This window comes from Drosophila willistoni (genome assembly GCF_018902025.1).
Source record: "Drosophila willistoni isolate 14030-0811.24 chromosome 2L unlocalized genomic scaffold, UCI_dwil_1.1 Seg196, whole genome shotgun sequence".
NCBI classification, from domain to species: domain Eukaryota; kingdom Metazoa; phylum Arthropoda; class Insecta; order Diptera; family Drosophilidae; genus Drosophila; species Drosophila willistoni.
In genome coordinates this window covers 2,542,006-2,565,363 of record NW_025814048.1, presented here as the reverse complement: position 1 = coordinate 2,565,363, position 23,358 = coordinate 2,542,006, and the positions used below count along the sequence as shown (strand labels likewise).

The 23,358-nt window shown below is 39.5% G+C and overlaps 4 protein-coding genes across 5 annotated transcripts; 1 reads left to right on the top strand and 3 right to left on the bottom strand.

Annotated features, from left to right (window-relative positions):
• Positions 1-995: 995 nt before the first annotated feature.
• Positions 996-7,018, bottom strand: LOC6639629 (protein mahjong). 2 transcript variants are annotated; one of them, XM_002062644.4, is made up of 10 exons: positions 6,442-7,018; positions 5,446-6,385; positions 5,114-5,386; positions 2,936-5,050; positions 2,743-2,863; positions 2,580-2,677; positions 2,153-2,509; positions 1,617-1,677; positions 1,316-1,555; positions 996-1,254 (listed from the first exon to the last, which is right to left on the bottom strand). In XM_002062644.4, exons 1-10 carry the CDS (start codon positions 6,891-6,893, stop codon positions 1,250-1,252), a joined length of 4,662 nt encoding a protein of 1,553 aa, XP_002062680.3. In that variant the 5' UTR covers positions 6,894-7,018; the 3' UTR covers positions 996-1,249. The 2 variants fall into 2 exon arrangements, with proteins under 2 accessions (XP_002062680.3, XP_023037597.1); XM_023181829.2 differs by having other exon boundaries at positions 1,316-1,543.
• A 313-nt stretch (positions 7,019-7,331) lies between these two features.
• LOC6639887 (protein TEX261) lies at positions 7,332-8,276 on the top strand. Its single transcript, XM_002062645.4, has 3 exons — positions 7,332-7,485; positions 7,568-7,869; positions 7,935-8,276. The coding sequence occupies exons 1-3, from the start codon at positions 7,416-7,418 to the stop codon at positions 8,157-8,159; spliced, it is 597 nt and encodes a 198-aa protein (XP_002062681.1). The 5' UTR covers positions 7,332-7,415; the 3' UTR covers positions 8,160-8,276.
• On the bottom strand, positions 8,265-9,325 carry LOC6639764 (ribose-5-phosphate isomerase). Its single transcript, XM_002062646.4, has one exon. The coding sequence runs from the start codon at positions 9,162-9,164 to the stop codon at positions 8,349-8,351; it is 816 nt and encodes a 271-aa protein (XP_002062682.2). The 5' UTR covers positions 9,165-9,325; the 3' UTR covers positions 8,265-8,348.
• Positions 9,326-9,348: 23 nt separating this feature from the next.
• LOC6639766 lies at positions 9,349-11,525 on the bottom strand. Its single transcript, XM_002062647.4, has one exon. The coding sequence runs from the start codon at positions 11,460-11,462 to the stop codon at positions 9,444-9,446; it is 2,019 nt and encodes a 672-aa protein (XP_002062683.1). The 5' UTR covers positions 11,463-11,525; the 3' UTR covers positions 9,349-9,443.
• Between the last annotated feature and the right edge of the window lie 11,833 nt (positions 11,526-23,358).

Sequence of the window (23,358 nt, the reverse complement as noted above, 5' to 3'; positions counted from 1 at the left end):
TCACTCCCCAACCGACCGACTGGCTGACTGACTAAGTGCGTTTCGGGCACTGAGTAATGTGATTTCCAAACTTAACTGCTCAACTATGCGATTAGATAAGAACAGAGACTAGTGAGTGGAAAACACTCGGTTCTAGTATGGCTCTAGAGAGAATGGAGCGGCATCGGTCCTAAAGAAGGCAAACATTTTTAGTACTCAATCTTCTTATATAGTTGATTTTTTCCAAATCGCATGGTGACTTTCGAAGTTAATTCATGAACTGATGAACTCATCTCTCATTTGAATAAGTTTAAATGGCATTTAAGTTGAATTAGACTTTTAGAAAATCTGAACTGAACTTGTGAATAAATTTCACTTATAATCTGTTCATTATGTGATCATTATACGTAATAAATTACTCTTTAATGACTTCATTAATATGAACTTAGTTAATGGCAAGAGGAATAATTTATTCCAACACTATCTATATCATAAGTTTAATTTGATGAATTTAAGGGTTAAAATTTATGACTTAATAGACGACATTGGTCGATGAAATTAATTTAAGTTAGGAATTCCCAGTTTTACTCCCAACTAAAATCAGTTTTCCAAATGTTTCAAATATTTTAGACTATTAATACACACTTTTATGTATGAAATGAAGAATTATCTTTAATAACTTTTACAAATTATTTCTTGGATTTCTCTTTCTACCCTTAAAACAAATTCCTTTGACTAAAATCGGCCAAATTCCATGCTTAAAATAGGCTTTTTTTCTTTTTATTGGGAAACAAATAAGAGATTTCAAAACTTATATTTTATTTTTGTTTTTTTTGTTTAATACCTACATAGGTAGACTTTAGTTTTTTATTTTACAAAAATCGTGTACAAATTAAATGTTTATAATATTTTGTTTTTTTCTTTTGCTGATAGAAAACTATTTAACTATTTTTCTCTTTGTACAAATAGAAATTGTTTAACAATTTCCTCAATAACTTTTTACATATTTTTTCTCACAGTCGGTTTGGTTATTTTCTTTTTGTTGTTTCCTTCTCTTTCTCTTATATAAATTTGCAAACACAACATTGTTTAAAGTAATTTAAATGAAACAAAAAAAGATGCTTATGAACTATCCGTTTCTATATATGTAGATATTGAAGTTAGCAGATTTTTGCAGTCGCATGGCAAACGCAAGGGCAACAAGGAAGCGAACAAATGTAACGTCGGGTTGGTGGGAACGAAGTGGACACGAACTCGGAGCCAGTAACAATCAATCTAGAAGAAGAGAAAGGGGGGGAGTGAGGGAGAGAACAAAAATTTCAAAGAGGTGAATTACCAAAATCACTAAATTCAAATTCCAAGTCGACATCGGATGGATTGTCATCATCATCGTCGCCGCCGCCATCGTCGTCGTCATCATTGTCATCCTCATCGTCGTCGTCGTCGCCGTCATCCGTATCCTCGAGCAGATCGTTGAGCTCGTCATCCTCATCGTCACTTGAGGAGCCCATGTTGAAGTTTAGATTACGATGACTACGGAGCGGAAAACCCAAGAAATTGGGACCTAAAGCAAAGGCTAGAATAAAACCAAACATCACCAAAACCAAAAGACTGCTGGGGATCGGGGGATAACTCACCATTTTCGGAACCAGTATCGGAACCCTCCTCATCAGAATCGGGCACCTCTTCATCATCTTCCTGCAAGCATAGACATAATATTTAATTCAATATCATCCATACGCCGCATAAGAGATCTGACATCATTGATAGCAGATCCGAATCCACGGTGCTGGCCTTGGACTTGCCCAGGGCCATGGCCATTGCCACCACCTCTGCCTCTTAGTGTACGTGCCCGCCGTCGCACACCAACAATTGAACTATTGGCTGCATGTTGGCGAGAAAGATTTGGACTTGCATTCGAGGCTGAGGCTGCTGGCCGAGCAAGAGCAATAGCAGCTGGAAGTGGTAGCACATCCATATGGTTATCATGTGGCGACGGCCGATCACCATCGATAATGCGTAAAATGGCTCTAGCATTAGCAGTAGCAGCAGCAGCAGCAGGAGCAGGGCCAGAATTGCCTCTGGCAGAGCCACTGCCGCCACCCCCACCACTGCCGACGACTTCTTCTCCGCCCCCTTCACTAGCAAGCTCCTTAACCGCTGCATCACGCACCTCTTCCGAACGTTCACTCTTCTTCACGCCCACCGCATAGATCTTCACATAAGTCTCCTGCTTCGAGTCATAACTGGTATGATCCTCCACTACGGCAATCAGACTGCCATTGGCACTAACACTCAAGTCATTGATATTCCTCTTTACATCGATTGTGGCTATGCTAGAGTAGTCATAGGCATCCAATACATTAAAGCTGGTATCATATGTCTCCATAACCTCATCCCTGTCGGCACCCAATCTGGCACCATATATAACATGCATGGGTGAGAAGGTGCAATTACGCTGATCCAACACAGGTACAGTTTGGAGTAAATGAAATGTGCGCAAATCCCAGACCTCAGTATTGGCAATAATCTGCAAAAGACAAGAAGAGTGAGAGAGATGCTTGATGATCCGATTTTAACTAAAATTAACTTTGACTAACCTCCAGACAATTTGGATGGAAGACTCCCGATATACATTGATTAAACTTATCAAATTTATGAATTTCCTTGCCAGAACGCACATCCCACAAGACGCCATCTGGAAGAGATGAGAATTTGATTTAATCCCAGTTTGTTTGATTTTCTCCCAAGCCATTTACTTACCCGACAGCAAGAGCTCATCCGTGCGGCAGAGTGTGGCTCGATTTTTGGTATATTGATTGGGTATGGTTGGTGTAAAAGTAGACACTTTGGTCCCGGTATTAATATCAAACAAAGATGCACTCTGCAAATGGGGGGGGAAAAAAGAGGATTAAATTGCTGTCCCATCGAGTTTTATATTCACATTTTCACTAACCTCATTCTGTGTGCCCAGCAAACGATCCTGAGATGTGTGACTAAACTCACAGTAGGTGACTTCAGTTAGCCTCAATTTGGATTTGAATTCATTATCCGCAATATTCCACAATATGCTTGTGGGAGTACGCCAGAGACTTGTGGTTAGAACCAAATCTCCAGCCCGATTTGCTTTAATGGCATCCACACTGAAGTTGTGACAATTCATCGAGAACTGTTCGATGCCATCGTTCATATTGAAGACTCTGCCATGTCCCTGTTGGGTGCCAACAATAATGTATTTGCCCACCAGATCACAGCAATTGAATTCCAATTCCTCGTAGTCGGCCGAACGCAGAGTGCGCCAGGGAGCGAAATGAGTGTGGACATGTCGTCGATCGTAGCGTCCTGTGTCGAAACCGGCTTGAGTACGAAAATGTCTGCTGGTCAGATTGTAGTTCGAGCTGAGCAGGCGACTAGGTCGTGGATCGGGACATTTGTGGGGCTCAAACAGATCGAACTGGGGGCAGGTGGTAACTGGATTGTTGCACAACGAATGCTGATTGGTTAGATATTCCGTTACAATGGTATTCAAAGTGATTCTTTTTTGGGTGATGAACTCCTCATCGGGCAGGCTAATGGCTCCAGGACCCACTCCCGATGGCTCTGTGAAATGTTTCTGCAGGGAACGGCCTATCGATGAGCTGGACGATGAAGAATTCAAAGTCATGCGTTCTGTTTTCCTCAGCTTAATCGGTGTCTGGCTGCTCGTGGAAGAGGTGGGCAAGTAACTGAAATTCGGTATGCCGCCCACACCGGCACTGGGAGAGGCTTCATCTGTGATGCCCATAATGGCGGCATTGACATCCTGCATGCGGGATCTCAAACGATGACGCGATATGGAGCCACTACTACCGGGCAAAGTCTTATAGTCGAATGGAGATTGATGGAAATTCCTTGGAGTCGGCGCTTGGAGAGGCAAACCCACTTCCTTCTGCAGCATTTGTGCTGTCTGCTGCAATCCCTTGCTCTCCAGATGCTCAAAAATCAACTGAAAGAGCTGCTTGTCATTGTACTGAATCCGCGTCTGAGCTATCACATTGGCCTTGTGCATATTCGTTAGAGAGGGATCCAATGGATTGTTCAGCGGCTTGGTCTTGCCCGAAATCCTCTCCAGCAGTTCGAGGGCATATTTTTGAAAGATTACATGCTCGGCCCGCTTCTCCTGCAGTATGGGATCCTTCATAAGAGTCTGCAATTGGCCACTGGCAAAGAGTGGAAGTTTACTGACAATTTGCCGTACACGATCCGATCGGGCCAGTCCAGCTAGAGCACGACAGGCCATGCCTCGTATGCAATCCGCATCGGTAATGGGTCCTTTGGTCTGCATAAGGGAGAGTAGAACGACTATTCCATTGTTGGAACACACAGATTCCCATACTTTTTCAATCAGCTCCTCGGCGTACTTTTGATTGGCCTTATTCTTTCGCGAGGAGTTGCCGAATTTGATCAGATGATGATTTCCACCATCTTTGCGTATAATGGGCGAGCACACGCAATGACAGAGCACGGCCAGAGCGGATTTCAAGACCTCCGCATCGGTGGTTATCTCACCGGCTGCTGCTCCCAGGACCGAACAGAAACCAGAGGTTGTGGTATTATCAAGCATTTGCATCCGTTCGCACAGCAAAATATAGACGCGGGGTATAATACAGCAGACACTCAGCACATCCAGGGCAGAGCGCACCGTTTCCGCTCGGCCACTGTTGACCCAATCGTAGCTGAAAGCCATAATCCTCAGCAACATGGTGATCACACCCAATTTCATAAGCTGATCCACTGGCTCCCAGTGGGCTCGCACAGAGGTGTGTTCTTGCAGTGTTCTGATCTGTTCGTGCAATTGATCGAATGTCAATTTGGTGGCCACCGTCGGATGGCGGCTGAAGAACGACGACGAGGCATATTGTTGGCACAGGAAGTTGTTGTATTTGTAGAAGAAATGCGCTTCAATGTAACGCTTGAGGGCTACGCAAACATGACGCACCATTTGGCGTGACGCACATTCCTCATCATCGTTAATGTCCAAATCATTGTTGCCCTCATTGTGTGTGGGATCGAGGATCTTAAGGACTGATATCTGCAAGGAAATCGGGAATTATATGGAATGGAAGGGAATAGATGTGTTTTCTCTCAAACTCACCACATTGTAAAGTTTTCTAAGGCCATCCTGGGCATCGAATTCATCAAGAATGACTTTGAATTGAAAACTAAGGCTGAAAAACATGGTGGCATGACATTTGGATGACATGTGACAACGTCCCAATATCCAGAGGGCATAGCGTACCAACTCTGATATAATGGGACGCTGCATGGAGCAAATACGTTCCATGGCATCCTCGCAATAGGCTAAATAGTAAATGGCTATGGAAACGCCAGTTGTAGCCAAACTAGGACGTGGAACTTTCATCAGAACCTGCCAAAAAATAAAAGTTAATGAGAGATTTGGACCAGTTAGATAAAGTTTTGGCTTACCTCCAGCCCACCATGAGCTATGAATTCCAAGGCAAACTTCTTATGACACAGCAGAGAGGCCAAATACTTGAGGACTTCGTAGGCCAAGCATGTGTCCCGACGATTAAGATTCTCCAGATAACCAAAGATCAATTGCATTACATTATTCTCAAAGGCCATGGCCAGGAACTCTTGATATTCACCCAAGCTGGTTAGATAGCGCATGATTAACTTCTGGCTGGTATCGGCTGTGGGTGGATGCAGTGGGATATACATGCGCCGATAATAATGCGAAGTGGCAAAGGCATCCCGGCTATTCTCAAATAGTATGGACATATTCGAGGAATCGGCATGAAGGGAACTGGTTAATCCACTTCCATTATGTTGGGGTGACTGCGGAGCCGAGGCGCCACAAGCCACCCAGCTTATGGAGGACGAATTGGGATCCACTGACGTGGAAGCATCGTTGGCGGCACTTTTACTGATGGCCAACAGCATGTGCAGGCGTTTTATCATCTTTGGCACCAGACGCATATTCTGATCTCTGTAGTTTATGGCTATATCACTGACCTCCATGGCCATGGCCAGAAGACCAGTGGCGTAGCTCTGTAGCGGCTCGATGCTGTCCTCGGCCCAAGTGTAAAGGCGATTTATTGTTCCATCATCGTCGGCAGCCTGAAAGACCACAGTGGTTTCCAGGCCGGGCATCACCTCCAATACCAAGCGACAGGCTAGGATATTTAGCTCCAAGGAGCTGCGCGATACATTCTGACGTGTAAAGTAATTCTCACGCAAATAATCGTTGAGCAGCTTATTCATAAACAGATCTTTGCGGAAGAGCTGGCGGAGTAGTAAACCATACAGACAACTGGGATCAGCTCTGTAGGGATGTCTGGAGTCCAATGGATCCGGATCTTTACGCATGTAGGCATCTTTTTCACGCTCAAAGATCTCTGCCAAGCTGAAATTAAGTGAATGATTATAAATTCCATTCATTTGCGCATCACTTGGACTTACCTTTTTAATGTGGGCAATGGGTCGTAACCATTTGTGGTCTGCTCTTGCTCCCATTTCTCAATAATTTGTGTGAATTCCCTTTTGGTGGCAGAACGACGATCGCCAGCATTATCCTCATCATTTCCATTGGCATCTTCTTCACCTTCTTGAGCAGCAGCTGCACCATCAGCTGCTTGAGCATCAGCCTCAATCTCCTCATCAGCATCAGCGTTGGGTTCATCCGCACTGGGATTACTTTCGGCACTGTGACTCTCATCGGCTGGCTCATCTGTGGGGTTAAGCTCATCTTCATCGCTCTGGTAGGCCACAGCCATGGCGAAAGCATCGTCCATCATGTTTGCCTCCATATCCGCGGCTGCCGCGACGGCGGCGGCATCATCCTCATCCATAGCTCCAGCTGCTGGCGCCGCCGGCGATGAATTATCATTGTTTGTTGCATTGCCCTCTGACATGATGTCAATGTGGCTAGTATTGATCTATGAGAACAATTTATTGGCTTAAATTGGCTGATTTAACTTGCTTTTGCTAATCGTAAAAAGTTAGCGTGCCGCACCACGCGCTCCTTCGGTTTTTTGCAATAGTGTGACCAAATACGATTGGCCAAATAAAGAAGCGCCAAAATACATCGATAAATATCGCTGACAAAACTGTGACCGTGGTCGTGAAGTGATTGTATTTAAAAAATTAAACTCAATGGTTAATGTCGACCTTTTATCTATGGCTAAATGTGGATTTAGTGAATGGGGTTTCAATAATAATTCAATAATTAGGCCACCTAATCTCTTCATCTGAACCACTTGAGTTTGCTTATCGTGCAAAGTAATTAATTTACACCCTTCGTTGATAAAAAGTATCGATGTTTCACTTTGTACAAAAACATCGATAACATCGATGTTCCTCAGCTCTATTTTGTTTCGGTTTATTGCCTTGATTTGTTTTTAACGTAAACATACATTTAATATATAATAGATAATATGGGTTTCCTGTTTATACTCAGTTGGATATCATTAGGCATACAGATCACATTCATCACTCTGTCCATAGGTGAGCAATCAATGGGCAGTTAATTATATTTTATTCGCCTAATCTTTTCATTGTTGACGTCTGCAATTCTGGATTTATCTAGTGGCTGGTCTTTATTATCTGGCCGAGCTAGCGGAGGAGTACACAACACCAGCACGCAAAGTAATATTATTCATGATCAGCTTCACCATATTTGTTTACATCATGCTGATGGCCTTTGAGGATTTCCCTTGGACAATGCTGCTATGTGGCTTCTTGGCTCAAGGTTTCCATTTAAGCATAATGGGTGGGTTTCCCTTTATCCGACTGATGTCGGTGCCTTTCATTGGCTCCCTAATCATGTTGGTGATCAATCATGCATTGGCATTTCAGTACTTCACCAGCGTCTATGTGCCTTTTACCCAGGTGAGCCGAGGCCAGGAGCAGGGATTAAAGATCATTGATAAAATCTATTTCTTTTCTCCTCTTAGGTTCTGGCCTATTTCACCATTTGCATGTGGATGGTGCCGTTTGGCCTTTTTGTTTCGTTAAGCGCCAACGACAGTGTTTTGCCCACTGTCAATGAGCAGAGTCGTCTGGGCAGTCCAGATGTGGTTAGCAATTACTTCTCGAGGAATAAAAAGCAGGGATTACTGTCGCTATTCAATTATATGAAGGAGACATTGCTGCCGGGACGCAGCAAGAAATCATTTTGATGTCCATGGATAGCTATTTCAAGTAGTTCCTTTATGTAAATTATTTATTTTTAATACCAGGAGAAGACTAACAAATGACAAACGTATGAATTAATAACGATAAAATTTTAGAATTCACATAGTGCAATTGTTTAACATTTGTGGATTTATTCAAAATGAACAAACTTAAAAACTAACACTATTCAGTCATCATTTTGAATTGACCTGCGCCTTGACATTGCCATCGGCCATACCGAAATAGCATTTGTGCGCCATGCCCACAAATAAACCCGTCTCCATGACACCGGGAATCATTTTGATGGCGTGATTCACTTCATCCCAGTCATATTCCCGTTTGGCCACAAATTTCCAGTCCAGCAGGAAATTGCCATTGTCGGTGACAATCGGTCCGGCCTTTGCCTTGGCCATGCGCAAGTGAGCTTCGCCTCCGAACATGGCCTCAATCTTCAGTTTGATGGGCACATGGGCGATCGGAGCCACCTCAATGGGAACACCTTTGCACCATTGCTCGCCAAGGCGTAAGGATTTCTTCGTATAATCAGCAACCACAACAAAACGTTTGGCACAAGCGGCAACGATCTTCTCCTGCATTAGACAACCGCCGCCACCTTTGATGCAAACCATGCGACTGTCCACCTCATCGGCTCCATCAATGGCCACATCCAATATGGGATAACGATCTAAATCTCCCAAATTCAGATTGTGATCGAGTATCAATGAACGTGCCTGAAAAGAGGTTGGCACACAAATCAGATCGGATAGTTCACCGTCCTTCCACACACGTTCCGCCAGGCGTTCCACTGCATAGACTATAGTCGATCCACTGCCAATGCCCACAATCTTGGTTTCGCCTTCAATAATCCATTCTTCCACAGCGGCGCGTGCTGCCAATTTCTTGGCCTGATCCAGCGAAATAGTTTCACTCATTTTAACTGTTGATGAAGTACTAAAAGTTCCAATTGATGAGATTAGACAGCGTGAACGACGCACCAATGACAATAGCATGTGGTTAAACGGGTAATGGTAGCTTCAATTTCAATGTCACAAAGTCAAAACTTTTTGGGGGCCCGGCTTCGATAGGCAATGTGGGGGACTATCTATCGATAGCAGCAGTTATCGATTAAATGGCGAGCGGTAATAATTAAATATTAAAAAAATGTATCACATGTGTCAAAGAAAAACGAATGTATTAATATTTTTGTTGCTGTTTATTTTAGTATGATTTTGACATATTACAAAAAATGAGTAGAAAAAAATTAAAGAGAGTATTATATCAGTCAAAAGTTAATTAAGTTGTTTCAAAAAATTCTTGGATATGTCATAGGTAATTACTTTGGGTGCAAAGAAGCCACCAAAACCTTCACGTCCCTTATGATATAGACCCAGGCCAGTTAGTGGAACCACTGGATTGGGTACCACATCCTGAATATCAATAAATGGCACAGTACTTTGCGAAGCATCCGACTCTGGGCTGGAAGCGAAGAAATCCATGAATTGATTGGTTGATGAAAGAGGCAGTGATTTTAATTTGGAATTGATGGGTAAGTCGGGATTATTGAGCCACAATCGTTGACGTCTCTTTGTGCCAGATACATCGGTGTTGTCGTTACTTAACCAAAAGCTTTTGTTCTTGGCATCCAGCAGGCGACCCGTAGTAAAATTATATTCACTGAAACGTACTTCCAAATTGAGATGTTTGCCAAGCATACGAAGGCGCACACCGGTGACCACATGATCGCTGCTATGCGATTCCGAGACGACCTCATCCAGATCTAGAGTGCGACTATCAAAGGAGAGGATGTGATAGTCAATTCCATTACGAACATCCACATTGTCCGGGTCATATGAATCAATGGGCAGCCATTCAAGTGATGATCCATTGATGGCACCATTGGGCAGAAGCTGTCCCTGCTGCAATTGCAAATGAAAAACTCTTTGACTCTTGACAAAACGGATCCCAGTGGCCACGCGACCATTTTGATAATCGGTAATTGTGTCACGAAGGTTAAAGAATCGGTCCGATTGAGGACCTTTCTCATCGCATAAGCAGAAGCAATACGAGCAGTGCCAAAGTAGATAACGCCACCAGGACTCCACCTTTTCCATCTCCGTTTGACATTGTTCAGGATTGGGTGGGGGTTGTGGGAATATTTTACCCAATATTGTACCACTCTCAAATTCAATATGCTTGTAGCGATGCGTGGAGTTCTCTGCACTGGGACATACCCACATATCCGAATCGATGTAACGACAATTGTAGAGCTTTCCATTGCATTTCTTCTGTTTGCCGCAATATTCCTCTTCCGGTTGATAGCATCCAAATTGTTGGGTTTCATAGTAATTATTGCAAGTGCTCCAGCATTGTTGATTCTCATTCAAATTGACCTCATTTTCCAAATAGCCCTGAAGCAAGCGAGTAATCTCATCATAAGTTTTACCCAAAATATATCCTCCATCGGGATCGCAGCGCCAGTAGACACGTTGACTGTCGGACATGATCTGATTTAAGACCAATCGAGACATATTGAGACGACTTTCACGATTCTGACGCATCAGGGATATCTCCTCCGTATAGTTACCCAAGCCCTGACTACGCAGAGTTATCCAGGAGAACTCCGCCATAGTATAGGCCTTAAGTTCAGTTAAAGATACCTTTACAAAGAGTTCATAGGCATATTGTTGAGCTGATTTTTTATGGAAACAAATTTGATCCGTTGATGATTCATAATTTTTCGTCAGATGGTTTAACAGGGAATCCTCGATGTCGTCCTTATTCGTATTCTTATTATCGATCCCAAAGAAATCATTAAACAAAACTTGCAACATGGAATCCAAAGAATCCGAGCCGGGATCAACATTCTTTTCGGCAAATCTCCGCAATGTGATGGGCTCCAATTTGTTTTTGAGATTTTGATAATCCTCGAATTGGCTGTATCGATAATTGATGGCTCTGGTGGATGTCTGAATATTCTGCAGTCGAATGGAAAGCATCGATTGCTTCTCAAAGATCCTTGTCAAATTCTCAATAATCATGATGTTTTGTTCGTTTTGCCATTTCTCCAAATTAGTTATATGTTGATTGATCTGATCGATGCGTTGCATAACTTTGCGTTGTTTGTCCTGCAATATGGGCAATTCGATATCCGTATCATGAGGCACCTTCTCCACCACATCCCAGATCTGTAGTATGTCCGCTGTTATATCTTTTACTACACGTAATATGTCCAGTGCTTCCGATATCACATGGCTGCAACTTGGTTTGGATATTACAAAAAGATATAAGCAAATTATTGCCAATTTCATTTTATGTTCCTATTTCTTCCTTCCCGTTCAACCGACTGGCTTCATTGACTGACTTGAAACGTATGATCACTCAGCTGAAGCAGCTGAACATTCGTGACGTCATTGATATCATTGCTTGACAATCACGCAGTAATGTGACCATACAATGTTATAACTTATTGAAATTAAAATATTTTTTAAACAATATTCTTATTATTATGTTAAAAACCTAGTTTTAACTTTAAAAATTTGGTTAAGTTTTCATATTTGACGTCATTGTCTGCTGCAAATAGTGCGCCACCTTGTTGATATTTTTAGCTAGCCTGCCAACTTATTTAAAAATGATAACAACAGCCGCACCCTTGTCTATGTATTTGTTATATTTGTAGTTAGAGCTCACCACATTTAGGGGGAAGACCCTTTTTCTGCTGACAAATGATAAAAAACACATGCGAGTAATTTGATATGTGTTTTTACTACAGCTGAATTTGTTATCGATAAGGGGTCCGATGTCAATAATTTATAATTGTTATTGGGGGAAATATTTAATATACATTTGTATGTACATATGTATGTATGTATGTATATATGAATACATAAGTAATTAAAATATATGTACATACATACATCAACCATTTATTTACGTTAATGCATACTACGTAAAATGTTATCTTTTTGCAAATGTTTGTAATGAAAATATAAAGGTTTTTTGGTGCTAATCTAAATTTGAAAAGAAATCTCAATACCAAAATAGTATCAGGTTAAGAATACCCAAATTGGTGGCATTGGAGGAGCAAATGCTGATATTTCAGTTAATTTTTAAGTACTGTGGACATTTAATTATTAATATTATACAAACAACGCTTGTTTTTTTCAATGTGTGCCACATTCAAGTTAGCTTCCTTTAGTCACAAGCTCCTAGTTTTAAAATAGATGACATTGCCTTTCTAAAAACAAATGAAACCTTTGTTGTAGCAATCATTTAAATAGGCATAGGCCTTATGCCTTCACAACTTAAATATAAACTTTAAACAAAATAAAAATTTGGATTGTATAAAGACATTAAGGTAATAAATACTGACTTCATGAAAACTTTGAAAGTGATATAAATATTATTCTTACAATTTAATTTGGCAAACATCACCGATGTCGTACACCCTTTTAATACCGTTTTCATATTAGTCACGCAAAATCATTAAAAAGTCGTAAAAGGATCTTTTGCATTCCATAGCCGAAAACTCTATAGACAGAAAAGCCGAAAAACATTAGAGGATCCTTAACCGAGCCCACTTAAATTATAATTCAGAGGGTTTAAAGTTTTGTTTAAAACTGTTTAAATCAGCCAATACTTTTTAAAACATTTAATTTAAAGTCTTTTATTAGGAATACCTCAAATTTTCTTCTAGTTTTACAATAGACAATGTTATTAAGAATCTTTTAGAATGTGTCCTTATATCGATGTATAGATATGGGAATTCCCATTCAAATTCCTTTCAGTCGAATATTTGAATTAGATAAAATTCTTACTTAAAATCGGTCGAAATAAATGAATTAAAATGAATATTACAGAATTAAACGGAAATGCAGCAAAACTGTAAAAGTCTCATTGGAGGAGCGAGCTTGGATGATGGGACACAGGCAGGAAGCGAATTCAATCCAATGCAGGCCAGGAGGCGGCAGGACAATCAGCAAAAGCATAGCATCAACTATGAATACAAAAAGGCGTTTACAGCTAAACGCTTGCCACAATAATGACGAGAAATGACTGCAAAAAGCATTTATATTTTAGTTGTTGTGTTGGGACTTAGAAACGAGTGGAGCAAAGTGGGAGTTGACCACAAAATGTTACTCCTCTTCCCCCACATCCAACCGACTCCTAATCCTGGCCACAGCAGCAACGACACCTGAAAGCCTGTGAATGCAAACGGAAGTGCTACGGATTATACCGAGAATATTTGAAGAAATTTAATACTTTTAGTGCACAAAGCTAAAATTGTTGAATAGCATTTTGCGATAAAGCTGAAAAGCAAAGCACAATCACAAAGGTGATTGCAGTAGCAAAAGAAAGAGAGAGTCAAAAAAAAAAAAAAACCCGTAGAAAACTTACTAAGAACGGAATGTGTATGAATGACCAAAGCCAAAAAGGTAGAAAATACGAGTAGAAAATAAAGAAAAAAAAACAAGATTTGTGTTAATGGATTTTTACTTTGCACTGTTTTTCCTTCTTCAAATTTTTGTAAGAAATGAAATACAAGAACGTTTTTATTGCGATTTGAATTCGTTTAGAAAACAACAAATACAAAATGTAATTAACGTCTCTGGCAAAGCAATTCTGAAAATATCTAGTGTCAAGTAATTGAATTTCTCAATAGAATTGTTCTTTATTTGATAAATAAATAAATCAGTAATGAAATCAACACTTTTCATGACAAAACAATTGGATTTCAAGTACTTTTCGATTTCGCTTCAACATTTGTTTGTTTACATTCAAATTTCGCATGATCTTTGTTTAAAATTATTGAGATCAACGAATTTTAAACTTATCGAAATCAGAGGCATAGCTTAATTTCAAGACCAACGTTTTTATATACCTACTGTCATTTATGCCCAGGAATACGAAACAGACCATCGATAACACTTATGGAATTCCATGTATTCATCGAAATCAATTAAGTATAATAATTCTATTATTATTATAACGACCAACTAAAAAAGAGGGTATATTATAAATAATGGTCAAACAAATTTTGAAGTCTGATAGTGAAAACTACTACTTTAGATCGAGCACTCTTATATTAAAGGCTATATCCTATATGATGGAAGATTTCACTGAAATACTGAGATTTAACTAATTGTTCTTTAAATACTTCTAGACATAAGGGTGCAAAGTTATGGTAAGCTCTTACGAGATTCGATTATAGACACTTTCGCTTTAATTTTCATGACAAGCATATAGAACCTTTCGAATTGTGGGCATTTTTGGTCATTTTATCCTTTGTTCAATTACATTGCCATGGCTCTTTGTTATTGCAAGTTAACGTTAACATAAAATAACAGTTACCCGAATGTAAACAGCAATTAAGTGTAACAAAAGCAGCCTGGGCCAAAACATACAGCGAATGCAGAGAGAACAGAGAGAAGGCCGGCCATACGAGCCATATGAGCGCAAAAAGCAGAGCAAAACCAAATGCAAATTGTTAATTAAAGAGAACCGCCATTCATTTAATGCCCCCCATGTGGAAAGGCTTTAACTGCAGGCAACAACACCTGAGCCTTCCATGGAGTCCTACCCCATCCTTTACCTGCAAATAAAAATAAGAGAGGAGAATGAAGAGTAAGGGCCAGCAAAATGAGGGCCAGCAATTCGTTTCGTGTCCTTTCCCCTTACCCCTTCTCCCTTCCCGACCATTTCATTTCCCATTGAATCAAAATTCAGTGCTGATGACAATGTCTAAATGCCTGAGCAGAAAATTCTGCATTGAATGACTTTCCAATGTGGCACAATTTATAATTTGATTAGCGCATCGCTGACTGCACACAAAAAAAGAAAAAAAAAAAATATGAGAAACTAAAACAGGAAAGTTCAAAAGGGAAGTGCAACTGAGTGCATTGAAAGAAAACCAGACAGGACCATAGAGAGAGAGAGAGAGAGAGAGGGAGAGAGGAAGAGAGCGGGGTAATATCTTACATAATAGCTGGCCCATTCCATAAGCCTTATCGGATCCTACTTATTGGCCCAGAGAATGGCGAAATATTCACACTCCGTTTGCTGACAATGACAAATGATGATAGAGCCATAAAAATGCTAAGCCGAAAAAAACACAAGTCCTTTTTAGCTTTCAATTAATACTACAAGTGGCGTATCCTCATGATAATCATGTCCTTTGTGTGTGTGTCGGTGTCGGTGTTGTGTGAGTGTGGCAAGCAAAACAAATTTCTGTGGGAAACAGAGATAAGCCAGAGACATGACTTGAGAAGGAACATTTATGTTGTTTAATAAAATATTTTTAAATGAAGATCTACAAAATAAAATCGAGCACTTTGGAGGAAGAGTAATTCTTGGATATCGAAATTTGGCTTATTGGTTTTAGGGGGTACAAATTTTTCATATTTTTCCTCTTGAGGATAGTTTCTTATGACTTTCAGTCATCAGTTTAAACCCCTCTTTCTCTCCGTCTTTCTTCTTTTCTACTTCCCTGAGCTGGCATATATATGTATATAGAAAGGGTTTCGCTCCATGTGTCTCTCACACAAAACTGTTCGGCTTTCTGCTCTTCCATTCATTAAACATAAACAATAAACAACAAATACTAAAAGGGGCGTGCCTCAGCAGCCTCTTGGCACAAACATAGATTAATGAAACCCCCTAAAACAAAGCCCACGAAATCAATTTATTATCTTGGGCCCGAGACAAGTTGACCGCAAAAGAATAACAAAAAAAAAAAAAAGAATAGAAAATAAAAATAAAGAAAAATATTAAAATGAGTCTAGATGCCATTGTGCCACAACTTTTGGGGTCACAATTTCAGTTCGTCCCCTGCCAAAAGTTGCAGCACAAATCATCCTTAGACATTACTATTTTTAAAGAACAAACAATTTAGGTTTTCGGAGAGATATTTGCTGTTGTTTAGCCAATTTTAGGCCAAAAGGTTCACATGGATGGTAGCAATCCTTAATGCGGCTTCTCCCCAGATGGGACATTTGTCTCGTCTCCAGTTCATGTTCAGCATCCAAGAGTTCTTGCATTCGCTGGCGTCGTACATTCAAACTCAGGACTTGGGCTGCTTTTAATTCCCCATGCATTGGTTTCACCATGTAGTGGACGATGGAATTGTTGCCACTCACCCGCAGGACCTCGTAATTTTTTAGCAAAGAGAAACTTAAAACAGCCAAGAAATAAAAGACAAAGTAGGGAATTGGAAAACTCAGCATTACTTACAAATTGGCAGCCATTTTCTTGAAAAAATCAATCAATTAAATAAATTGTAAAAATATATTCATTAAATAAACAATAAAACAACATGAAACAATGTAATTCGTTTAGAAATATTTGAAAACTTTTTTATTAACAAGTATATCAAAAACTATTTGATAGAAACTGTCTTTAAAAGGTTTTGATAATCCTTCCACGATCCTTCTTGTATATTTTCCTAATAATTTTATCAGGAATTTTGTAGAATTCTACCTAATTTAATTGAATTCTAGGTATATTTTATAACTTCATGAATTATAATAATTATTAACACACTTTTGGCTCAGAAATCAAAATTTTTCCACCATTAAAAATTGTATAAATCTTTCGAAAATGTCAATGTTGATATACTTTAGAGCAATCCCATAAGAAATAGCCAGACTAACACCCTTGTTAAAAAAACTTTTGGTAAATAAATCATCAATATGCTTTATTAATAATTTTAAGCTTTTGAAGATACCAAAATTTCCAAAATGGACACAAGATAATTTTAAAAAATTGTATAACTGTTTTTCCATATCAAAGTAAAGTTGTCTTCAAATTACAATATGCTAACTATATAAAATCCACATTTTTGAAGGATTAGGATTAGTTTAAAGTTGAAAATCAGAAAATATTGTAAATTTAATTCGCATAATTAAATATTATCATATGCCTTTTCATAAAATTTACTTACAATGAATTGCATAAAGCGATACGAATCCATCAGAATTTACTTTGCGCAATTTGTGGATAGTATTGGGCCATAAAATTTAATTTATAACCAAGACCAAGAGTAGGACGAGGTCGATCCCATGGCCCAAGCACCAGCTGCTAGCTGCTGTTGCCCTTGTTGTTGTTGTTGTTGTTGTTGTTGTTGTTGGGGAATGGGAAATGTTTGCAAAACATTTAATTCCATTTTCGATTAAAGAGAAATGGACACGCACAGGTAGAAGCCAGACACAAGACACAAAAGTCCACATAGACAAGAAATTCGTAATTTTGAATTTGGCACAATTCTCGATGTGGCCTCGTCCTCCTCCTGTTGGCACACACACGCACACAGACACCTGGATGAGTTGCTCCTTCCTTTGCATCCTCTACTATGTGTTGCCTATTGTCATTTGTATCTATTCTCGTTCGTCTCGTCCATTGACCAAAATGTTCAGATCGGGGTAAATCGGAGCCGGGGCTGGGGATTTTGTTCTTCTGCAATCGAGGGAATTGAAGTGCTTTAAAAGTGCTCCATGGCAGCAGGCCACATAAATAAATGTTTGCACATTTACTTTGCTTCGTAGTACTACTAGTCTTTCGCCTGCATCTCCTTCTCTATGGCTTTATTGTGGGTGTTTCGTTTCCTTTTCCTGTTCCTGTTCCCAGCACGTTCATAACTCAACTCAGGCGTTGGTTGAGCTGGTGCCTGGTGCCTGCTGCTGGTTCTGGTGGGTTTATTTACTTGTAATTTGAAGCTGGCCTTGTATGGCAATCTTCAATACAAATCCTCCTGGCTCCTTCTGCTCCTACCAATGGCTGCAATGCAGTTAAGGGGCTTTCTCTCTTTCCATCTCATCCGTCTCTAGAGAAGCATTTGCCATAACTTTGTATATATTGTAATGGCAATGCAATTGGCTAAATTTGGCCAATAGGATGAACTTCACATATCGCCCAGCATACGTACGTACATCACATTCGCTTGGATGGCTGCTGCTGATGATGATGACGATAATGATGATGAGGATGATGAGCCCGCACATATTTGAGTGGTCCAAAGAAATCCGACAATAGCATCCGGAGATGCGGACAGAATAGACTGCGGCGAATGCAACTGTTCCTGTGATTAAGGCCCAGACAAAGCCAAAGCCAATTCGAGTGAATCTCACGTTCCCAAAGCTCACATTAGCAGCTCGACTTGTGGGTTAGAAAGTGCATCTATGGGTGGGTGGACAAAGGAGATGGCATGTTTTGTCTTCGATTATGGGGGGCTAGGGATGCGAGAAAATATCCTTAGTTCATGTCTATGGTAATACGACTGGAAAACTTAACACAAACTCTAGAACTTAATCTTAAAACTAGATAAAATTATAAAAAACACTTTAGCATCTAATGCTTCAAAAAAACGCCAAGCCTAGTGAACATTACTCATTTAAAAAAGAAATGGTACAAGTTTTTGGAGATAGTTTGTAGAAATCTATCTGAAACATATGCTAAATAGTAAAGGATCTAAAATATTATTTATTTATTTATTTATTTATTTATTATCTGAATTGAAACCGTGATTGCAAATTACGGACAATTCTTAAATCTAGCTATTGCTACTATCATTTGTTTCCTATTCGACATTGAAAATCTTTACTCTAGTCGACACTTTCCAGACTATTTTACTTCTGTATTTCTATTCTTCTCTTCACTAGTTCTATTGCTTGTAAAGTGAACCATCCCTAGTGCAAATAAGTTCCAAATATCTAGTGATCTCCCATGCAATAAATCAATCGTTTCCGCGTTTCCTTTCAGTATTCCCAATCTCCAATAAACATATTTAGCAGTCATCCTGAACACAATCGGTCATCCTTCGTTCCACATGAAATATTAGATTGATTTCAATATGTACATATGTATGTACATACCTATTTATACATAATTTGAACTTGTCTCATCGCTGATACAATTGCCATCATCTAGCGCGACAACTGGCTGGACCATTCCCCAAGAAACCGTACGTTCCCCCCATCCTGCTTCAGCTTCAATGATGTTCGACGCATTTGCAGTTGACAATGGCTCCAAAATCCTTCAGTCCTGTCTCTGTGTGTGTGTGTGTGCGTGTGTGTGTGTGTAGCTCTCTCTCTTTTTGGCCAGTTAGCAAAATGTCACGTAGCAAATGCGACAGCGTGGTCAACATAATGAATGGTTGCCAGATCTCCCGCTTGCATTTCCAACGCCTTCTTCAATGCGCTGATGCACCATGCGGCAAAGTGAGATGAAGATATTAGTAGGGAGGGGGGGAATGGCAGCAGGTGCATATTGGGTAGCTAAACGTATACGAATCCAACACATGCACTTTGGGAGTTCATGTCTAGTCCTGTTGCCCATTGATTGCTCTGACGTAGCAGAGTTTAGAGTGGGGAGGAGTGAAGATTGCAATAACCTTTCTTCATGTCAGGCCAAAAACCGGCGGCGCATGGTCCACGACAAGACCAAAAAAGAACTAACGACAGAAAAAAAAAACACGAGAAAAGAAGCGGGCGGAGAAGTGGAAGCAGGAGAGGAAGGGTGTGGGCGAAATGTGTCCATGCACGTGACATTTTCGGATGCAATTTGCAATTTGATTTTGTTTCTCAAGCGTCTACAAAGTTCACCGCCCTTGTCCAAACACCCAACCCCACCCACCACTCTTCTCTCCATTTGCAGCTGCAGTAGTTCAGGGATCAAATTGATTCTATCGGATGTTGGAGGAGGAGTCGAAGCAGGTGTAAACTACCTCACCTCATCTCATCTCACTCGTTCTCTCACTCTCCCCTGCTCTTTCTCTGTTGTCCTGGCAAGTGTGTTGGCGTCTTTACATTGTTACACTTGACCAATTCGGATTGCAATTACACACCTGAGTGTTTCTCTTTTCGCACATGACTTTTTGGTTCTCATGCGATGGCAAAAAGGGTGGCTTAGGGTGCCTCGAAATTGCCGAACAACGATTTGTGTTGGCTTTCTGTTGTTTGCCAATTTTTCCTTTCCTTTTCTGGCGAGATGGGTGTGGAAGGGGATTACCAACGACTACTACCTAGTAGGTACTTGTAGTGGATTGTGGAATGCACACAAAGTGAATAAAGTTGTTTGGCTAACAAACCAAAAAAAAAAAAAAAGGAAAAAAAAAAATCCCCAACCATAGTCTATTAGGGCAGCTCCTGTTCAAAAGGAGAAAGTTTTAAGTATTAATTAATATGGCAACCGGGATTTCCACTTAAGTCTTCAATCAACCAACTTAACGGATATGGCCCCAACAAATTGAACCTTTTCAAATTGTGTGAGTGGCAAATGCTGTTGAGTGCCAATTCGATTTTACATTCCTAGATTTCCTTCCGATGTTATCCCAAAACGAACACACACACACACGCACACCATCACATTCCCATGTGGGCATTATGGGCAGAATGTTTTCCCATCAACACAATCGACAACCGACAGCATAAGATAACTAACTGACATAAGACAAGATTTGTATCGGTGAAACAAAGATGAAACTAGTTTGCGGCTTAAACCCTACTAATTGCAAGACCCATGGAGATCCTGAAGGATAGTATATCATTTTAGACATTTAATTGTCATTACTTGACACTTCTTTAAAGAGAACCCTTTCGTTTTTCTTTGTTTATGGTATTTGGTTTTAAATCTAACAATAAAAAACAGCGCATTTAGTTCCTCTGTTTTGTTTAGTTTAAACTAAAAGACTAAATATTGAGTCTGGCCTTTTAACTTATTTTGGCCATCAATATCACAAAAAAAGGGAGAGTAAGAATATCAAAATCAAATGAATCACTGAAATCGAATTCTTTAATGTATAACTATCCCGATCTGAGTGTTACTTCGTCCTCCAGTGTTACTTCGTCCTTTTCTGAGATGTAATTCATTTACCAACATTTTGTAGAATCTTTAGGTCAGACTTTTAAGGATCTTTCTTCCCGATATCAAATTCATTTAAGAGAGGTCCTGGCCTATACGATTTTCATTCTTAAAGGTCTACGTTTTTTTTTAAGTTTCGCTTCCGAGGATAGCTTGTACCTGAGAAAAGCTTGTATTAATTGAATTCTCAACTTAAGGCCTAACAAAGAAATGAAGTGTTGTGTGACCTTTGTTTTTGGATGCTTGCGTTCCACAGGACTTTTATACGTTTCACTCTCATAAACATCCTCACAAAACTCATGCGTGTGTGTGTGTGAGGCAGTCACATTTCAATTTTAATGAGCACTTGAGTATTTCTGGGTTTTTTCTCCCATTTTTAGTCGTAACTTTAATTAACAACAAAAGTCGTCCTGCTGCCTGCCACACACACACACACACACGCAGATACATACAACAAAAAGAGGCACGTAATGAAAAACCTTAATTTGTACAGAGAGAGTGAACAGGAGGACAAAGAAAAAAAATGAAATAAGAAGACACATGAGCTGAGCCCAGGCAACATTTCAAATGGCTCCTGCCAAGAAGAAACAGGAGCAAACAGAAAGTCGCCACTAAGTATGCTTCTGTTTTTTTTTTCTTCTTTTTTTGGTCGCCTTTTTGTGCACTTGGCCCTGGCCCTGGTAATGTCAACAAGGGGTTTTTTTTTTTGGGGTGCCATGAAGTTGTTGCAGTTGGCGTTAAAAAAGCGGAAAATCGCAGCACATTTTCGCTTTTTAATTAAGTCCTACATTTTTTGTGTGCCTGCTGCCTCCTTTCGAAAGCGACATGGCGTGATTTCTCGTACGAGAAGTGTGAGAATAGTTTTTTTTTTACTCGTTTTCCAGTAGTGCGTTACTACGTTAAAAAGGTCGAATGGATGGGCGGATACACATTTCTGTGTGTGTGTGTTCGCAGGGGATTGAATTGCAGGTTCTCCTCGCATTTGATAAATGGTTTTTTTTGGCTACTGTTTTGCAAAATAAAGTAATTTGAACATCGTTAGCTAACTAGTTGCGTAAATGAATAACAATGTGAAAAGGAAATTTCATCAAATTTGTCAATTAAACGAATAAGTACACATTCGCTCTATTCGAACAGTTTAACCTCTTTCTGCGAAATTGTTTGAGTAGCTTGGAAAAAACTAATAGAACTAACGCTTCGAGAGTAAATTAATAAATTAATAAATTTGTCATCTTAAGTACAATTTGTACTAAATGAAACTAGAACTCTTTAAGTCCATAGATATTTTATTCTAGTCTTTGTGTTTATCCAGATTAGGTAACTGCGTTGGTCTTAACACCTTAATTTTATTCAAAGTTAGGAAACAATAATGTTTAAGATTAAACATCGTGGTCAGCTGAAATGGCTTCACCAAATCAGATTGACCAAAGAAATATACAAAACGAAACATAAACAAAATAAGTCATAAAAATTCATATGGCAAGTATTGCTTAAAAACCAAACAAAACATGCATCCACACTCTGTGGAAAACACTTAAGATTATAACAGCGGCGCGGTATCAAGTAGCCAACGCTGAGCATGAAATATAAACAATTTTTAAATAATAAGCAGTTTTAAGAACAATGATCCTTCGAGCCGTATCAAAATGAATAGGGATTCCGGGAGAAGGAAAATTACCCAATCTTCATTCGTTGAATTCAAAGTATGAACTGATTTTATTTAAAGAAATGTTGTGTATATAAATGAAATAATTTGGTGAAGCCATCAGCTGACCACGATGTTTAATCTTAAACAATAAGGTAAGCAATATTTTTCTTTTTGCATCTCCTGAAAAGTCAATCATATCTCATATCTTAATTAGAGCTAACAGTGCGCGTCAAATAAATAAGAGCACCTTAATATTTGACGATACCTTTCTTTGGGTTGGATATCGTGGTCTAGATTCCTTAGTACTAACAATTTTTTTGAATAAAAAGTAAAAAATTTGCGATTCGTCGCTTACGTTTGAAGGGTTGGTTTAAAAAATGGATGTATTGTATTAAGTGATGACTAAGTGCTTTCGGCTTAAAGCAAAGAGAATTTTAACTCATGTTCTGACCCATTGCTGTTAAGACTTCGAAGAGTTCTACATGTACTATGAACTTGGTGATATTTAACAAAAAGAATGTTGCATAAAAGCAAGCAAATTTATAGCATTGATCCATTGAAAACCTACACTAATAAAAATTACACTATAATTTTTTCTTAAAACTTTATTCAGTTTCATGCGAGTAGTTCCTGTGGGTTTTGTTTCGTAAAAGTATTGATAAATGACGTGCTTAACGTGCTGGAACGTTTGGAATTCGAAGTTTAAA

What these genes read in the sequence shown, in the direction of transcription:
- LOC6639887 (XM_002062645.4), top strand. Translation starts at nt 7,416, where the DNA reads ATGGGTTTCCTGTTTATACTCAGTTGGATATCATTAGGCATACAGATC. An exon ending in ATTCATCACTCTGTCCATAG is followed by an intron (nt 7,486 to 7,567) that starts GTGAGCAATCAA and finishes GGATTTATCTAG; the next exon opens with TGGCTGGTCTTTATTATCTG. An exon ending in TCTATGTGCCTTTTACCCAG is followed by an intron (nt 7,870 to 7,934) that starts GTGAGCCGAGGC and finishes TTCTCCTCTTAG; the next exon opens with GTTCTGGCCTATTTCACCAT.
- LOC6639764 (XM_002062646.4), bottom strand. Translation starts at nt 9,164, where the DNA reads ATGCTATTGTCATTGGTGCGTCGTTCACGCTGTCTAATCTCATCAATT.
- LOC6639629 (XM_002062644.4), bottom strand. Translation starts at nt 6,893, where the DNA reads ATGTCAGAGGGCAATGCAACAAACAATGATAATTCATCGCCGGCGGCG. An exon ending in TTAGAAAACTTTACAATGTG is followed by an intron (nt 5,051 to 5,113) that starts GTGAGTTTGAGA and finishes ATTTCCTTGCAG; the next exon opens with ATATCAGTCCTTAAGATCCT. An exon ending in GGATGAGCTCTTGCTGTCGG is followed by an intron (nt 2,678 to 2,742) that starts GTAAGTAAATGG and finishes CATCTCTTCCAG; the next exon opens with ATGGCGTCTTGTGGGATGTG.
- LOC6639766 (XM_002062647.4), bottom strand. Translation starts at nt 11,462, where the DNA reads ATGAAATTGGCAATAATTTGCTTATATCTTTTTGTAATATCCAAACCA.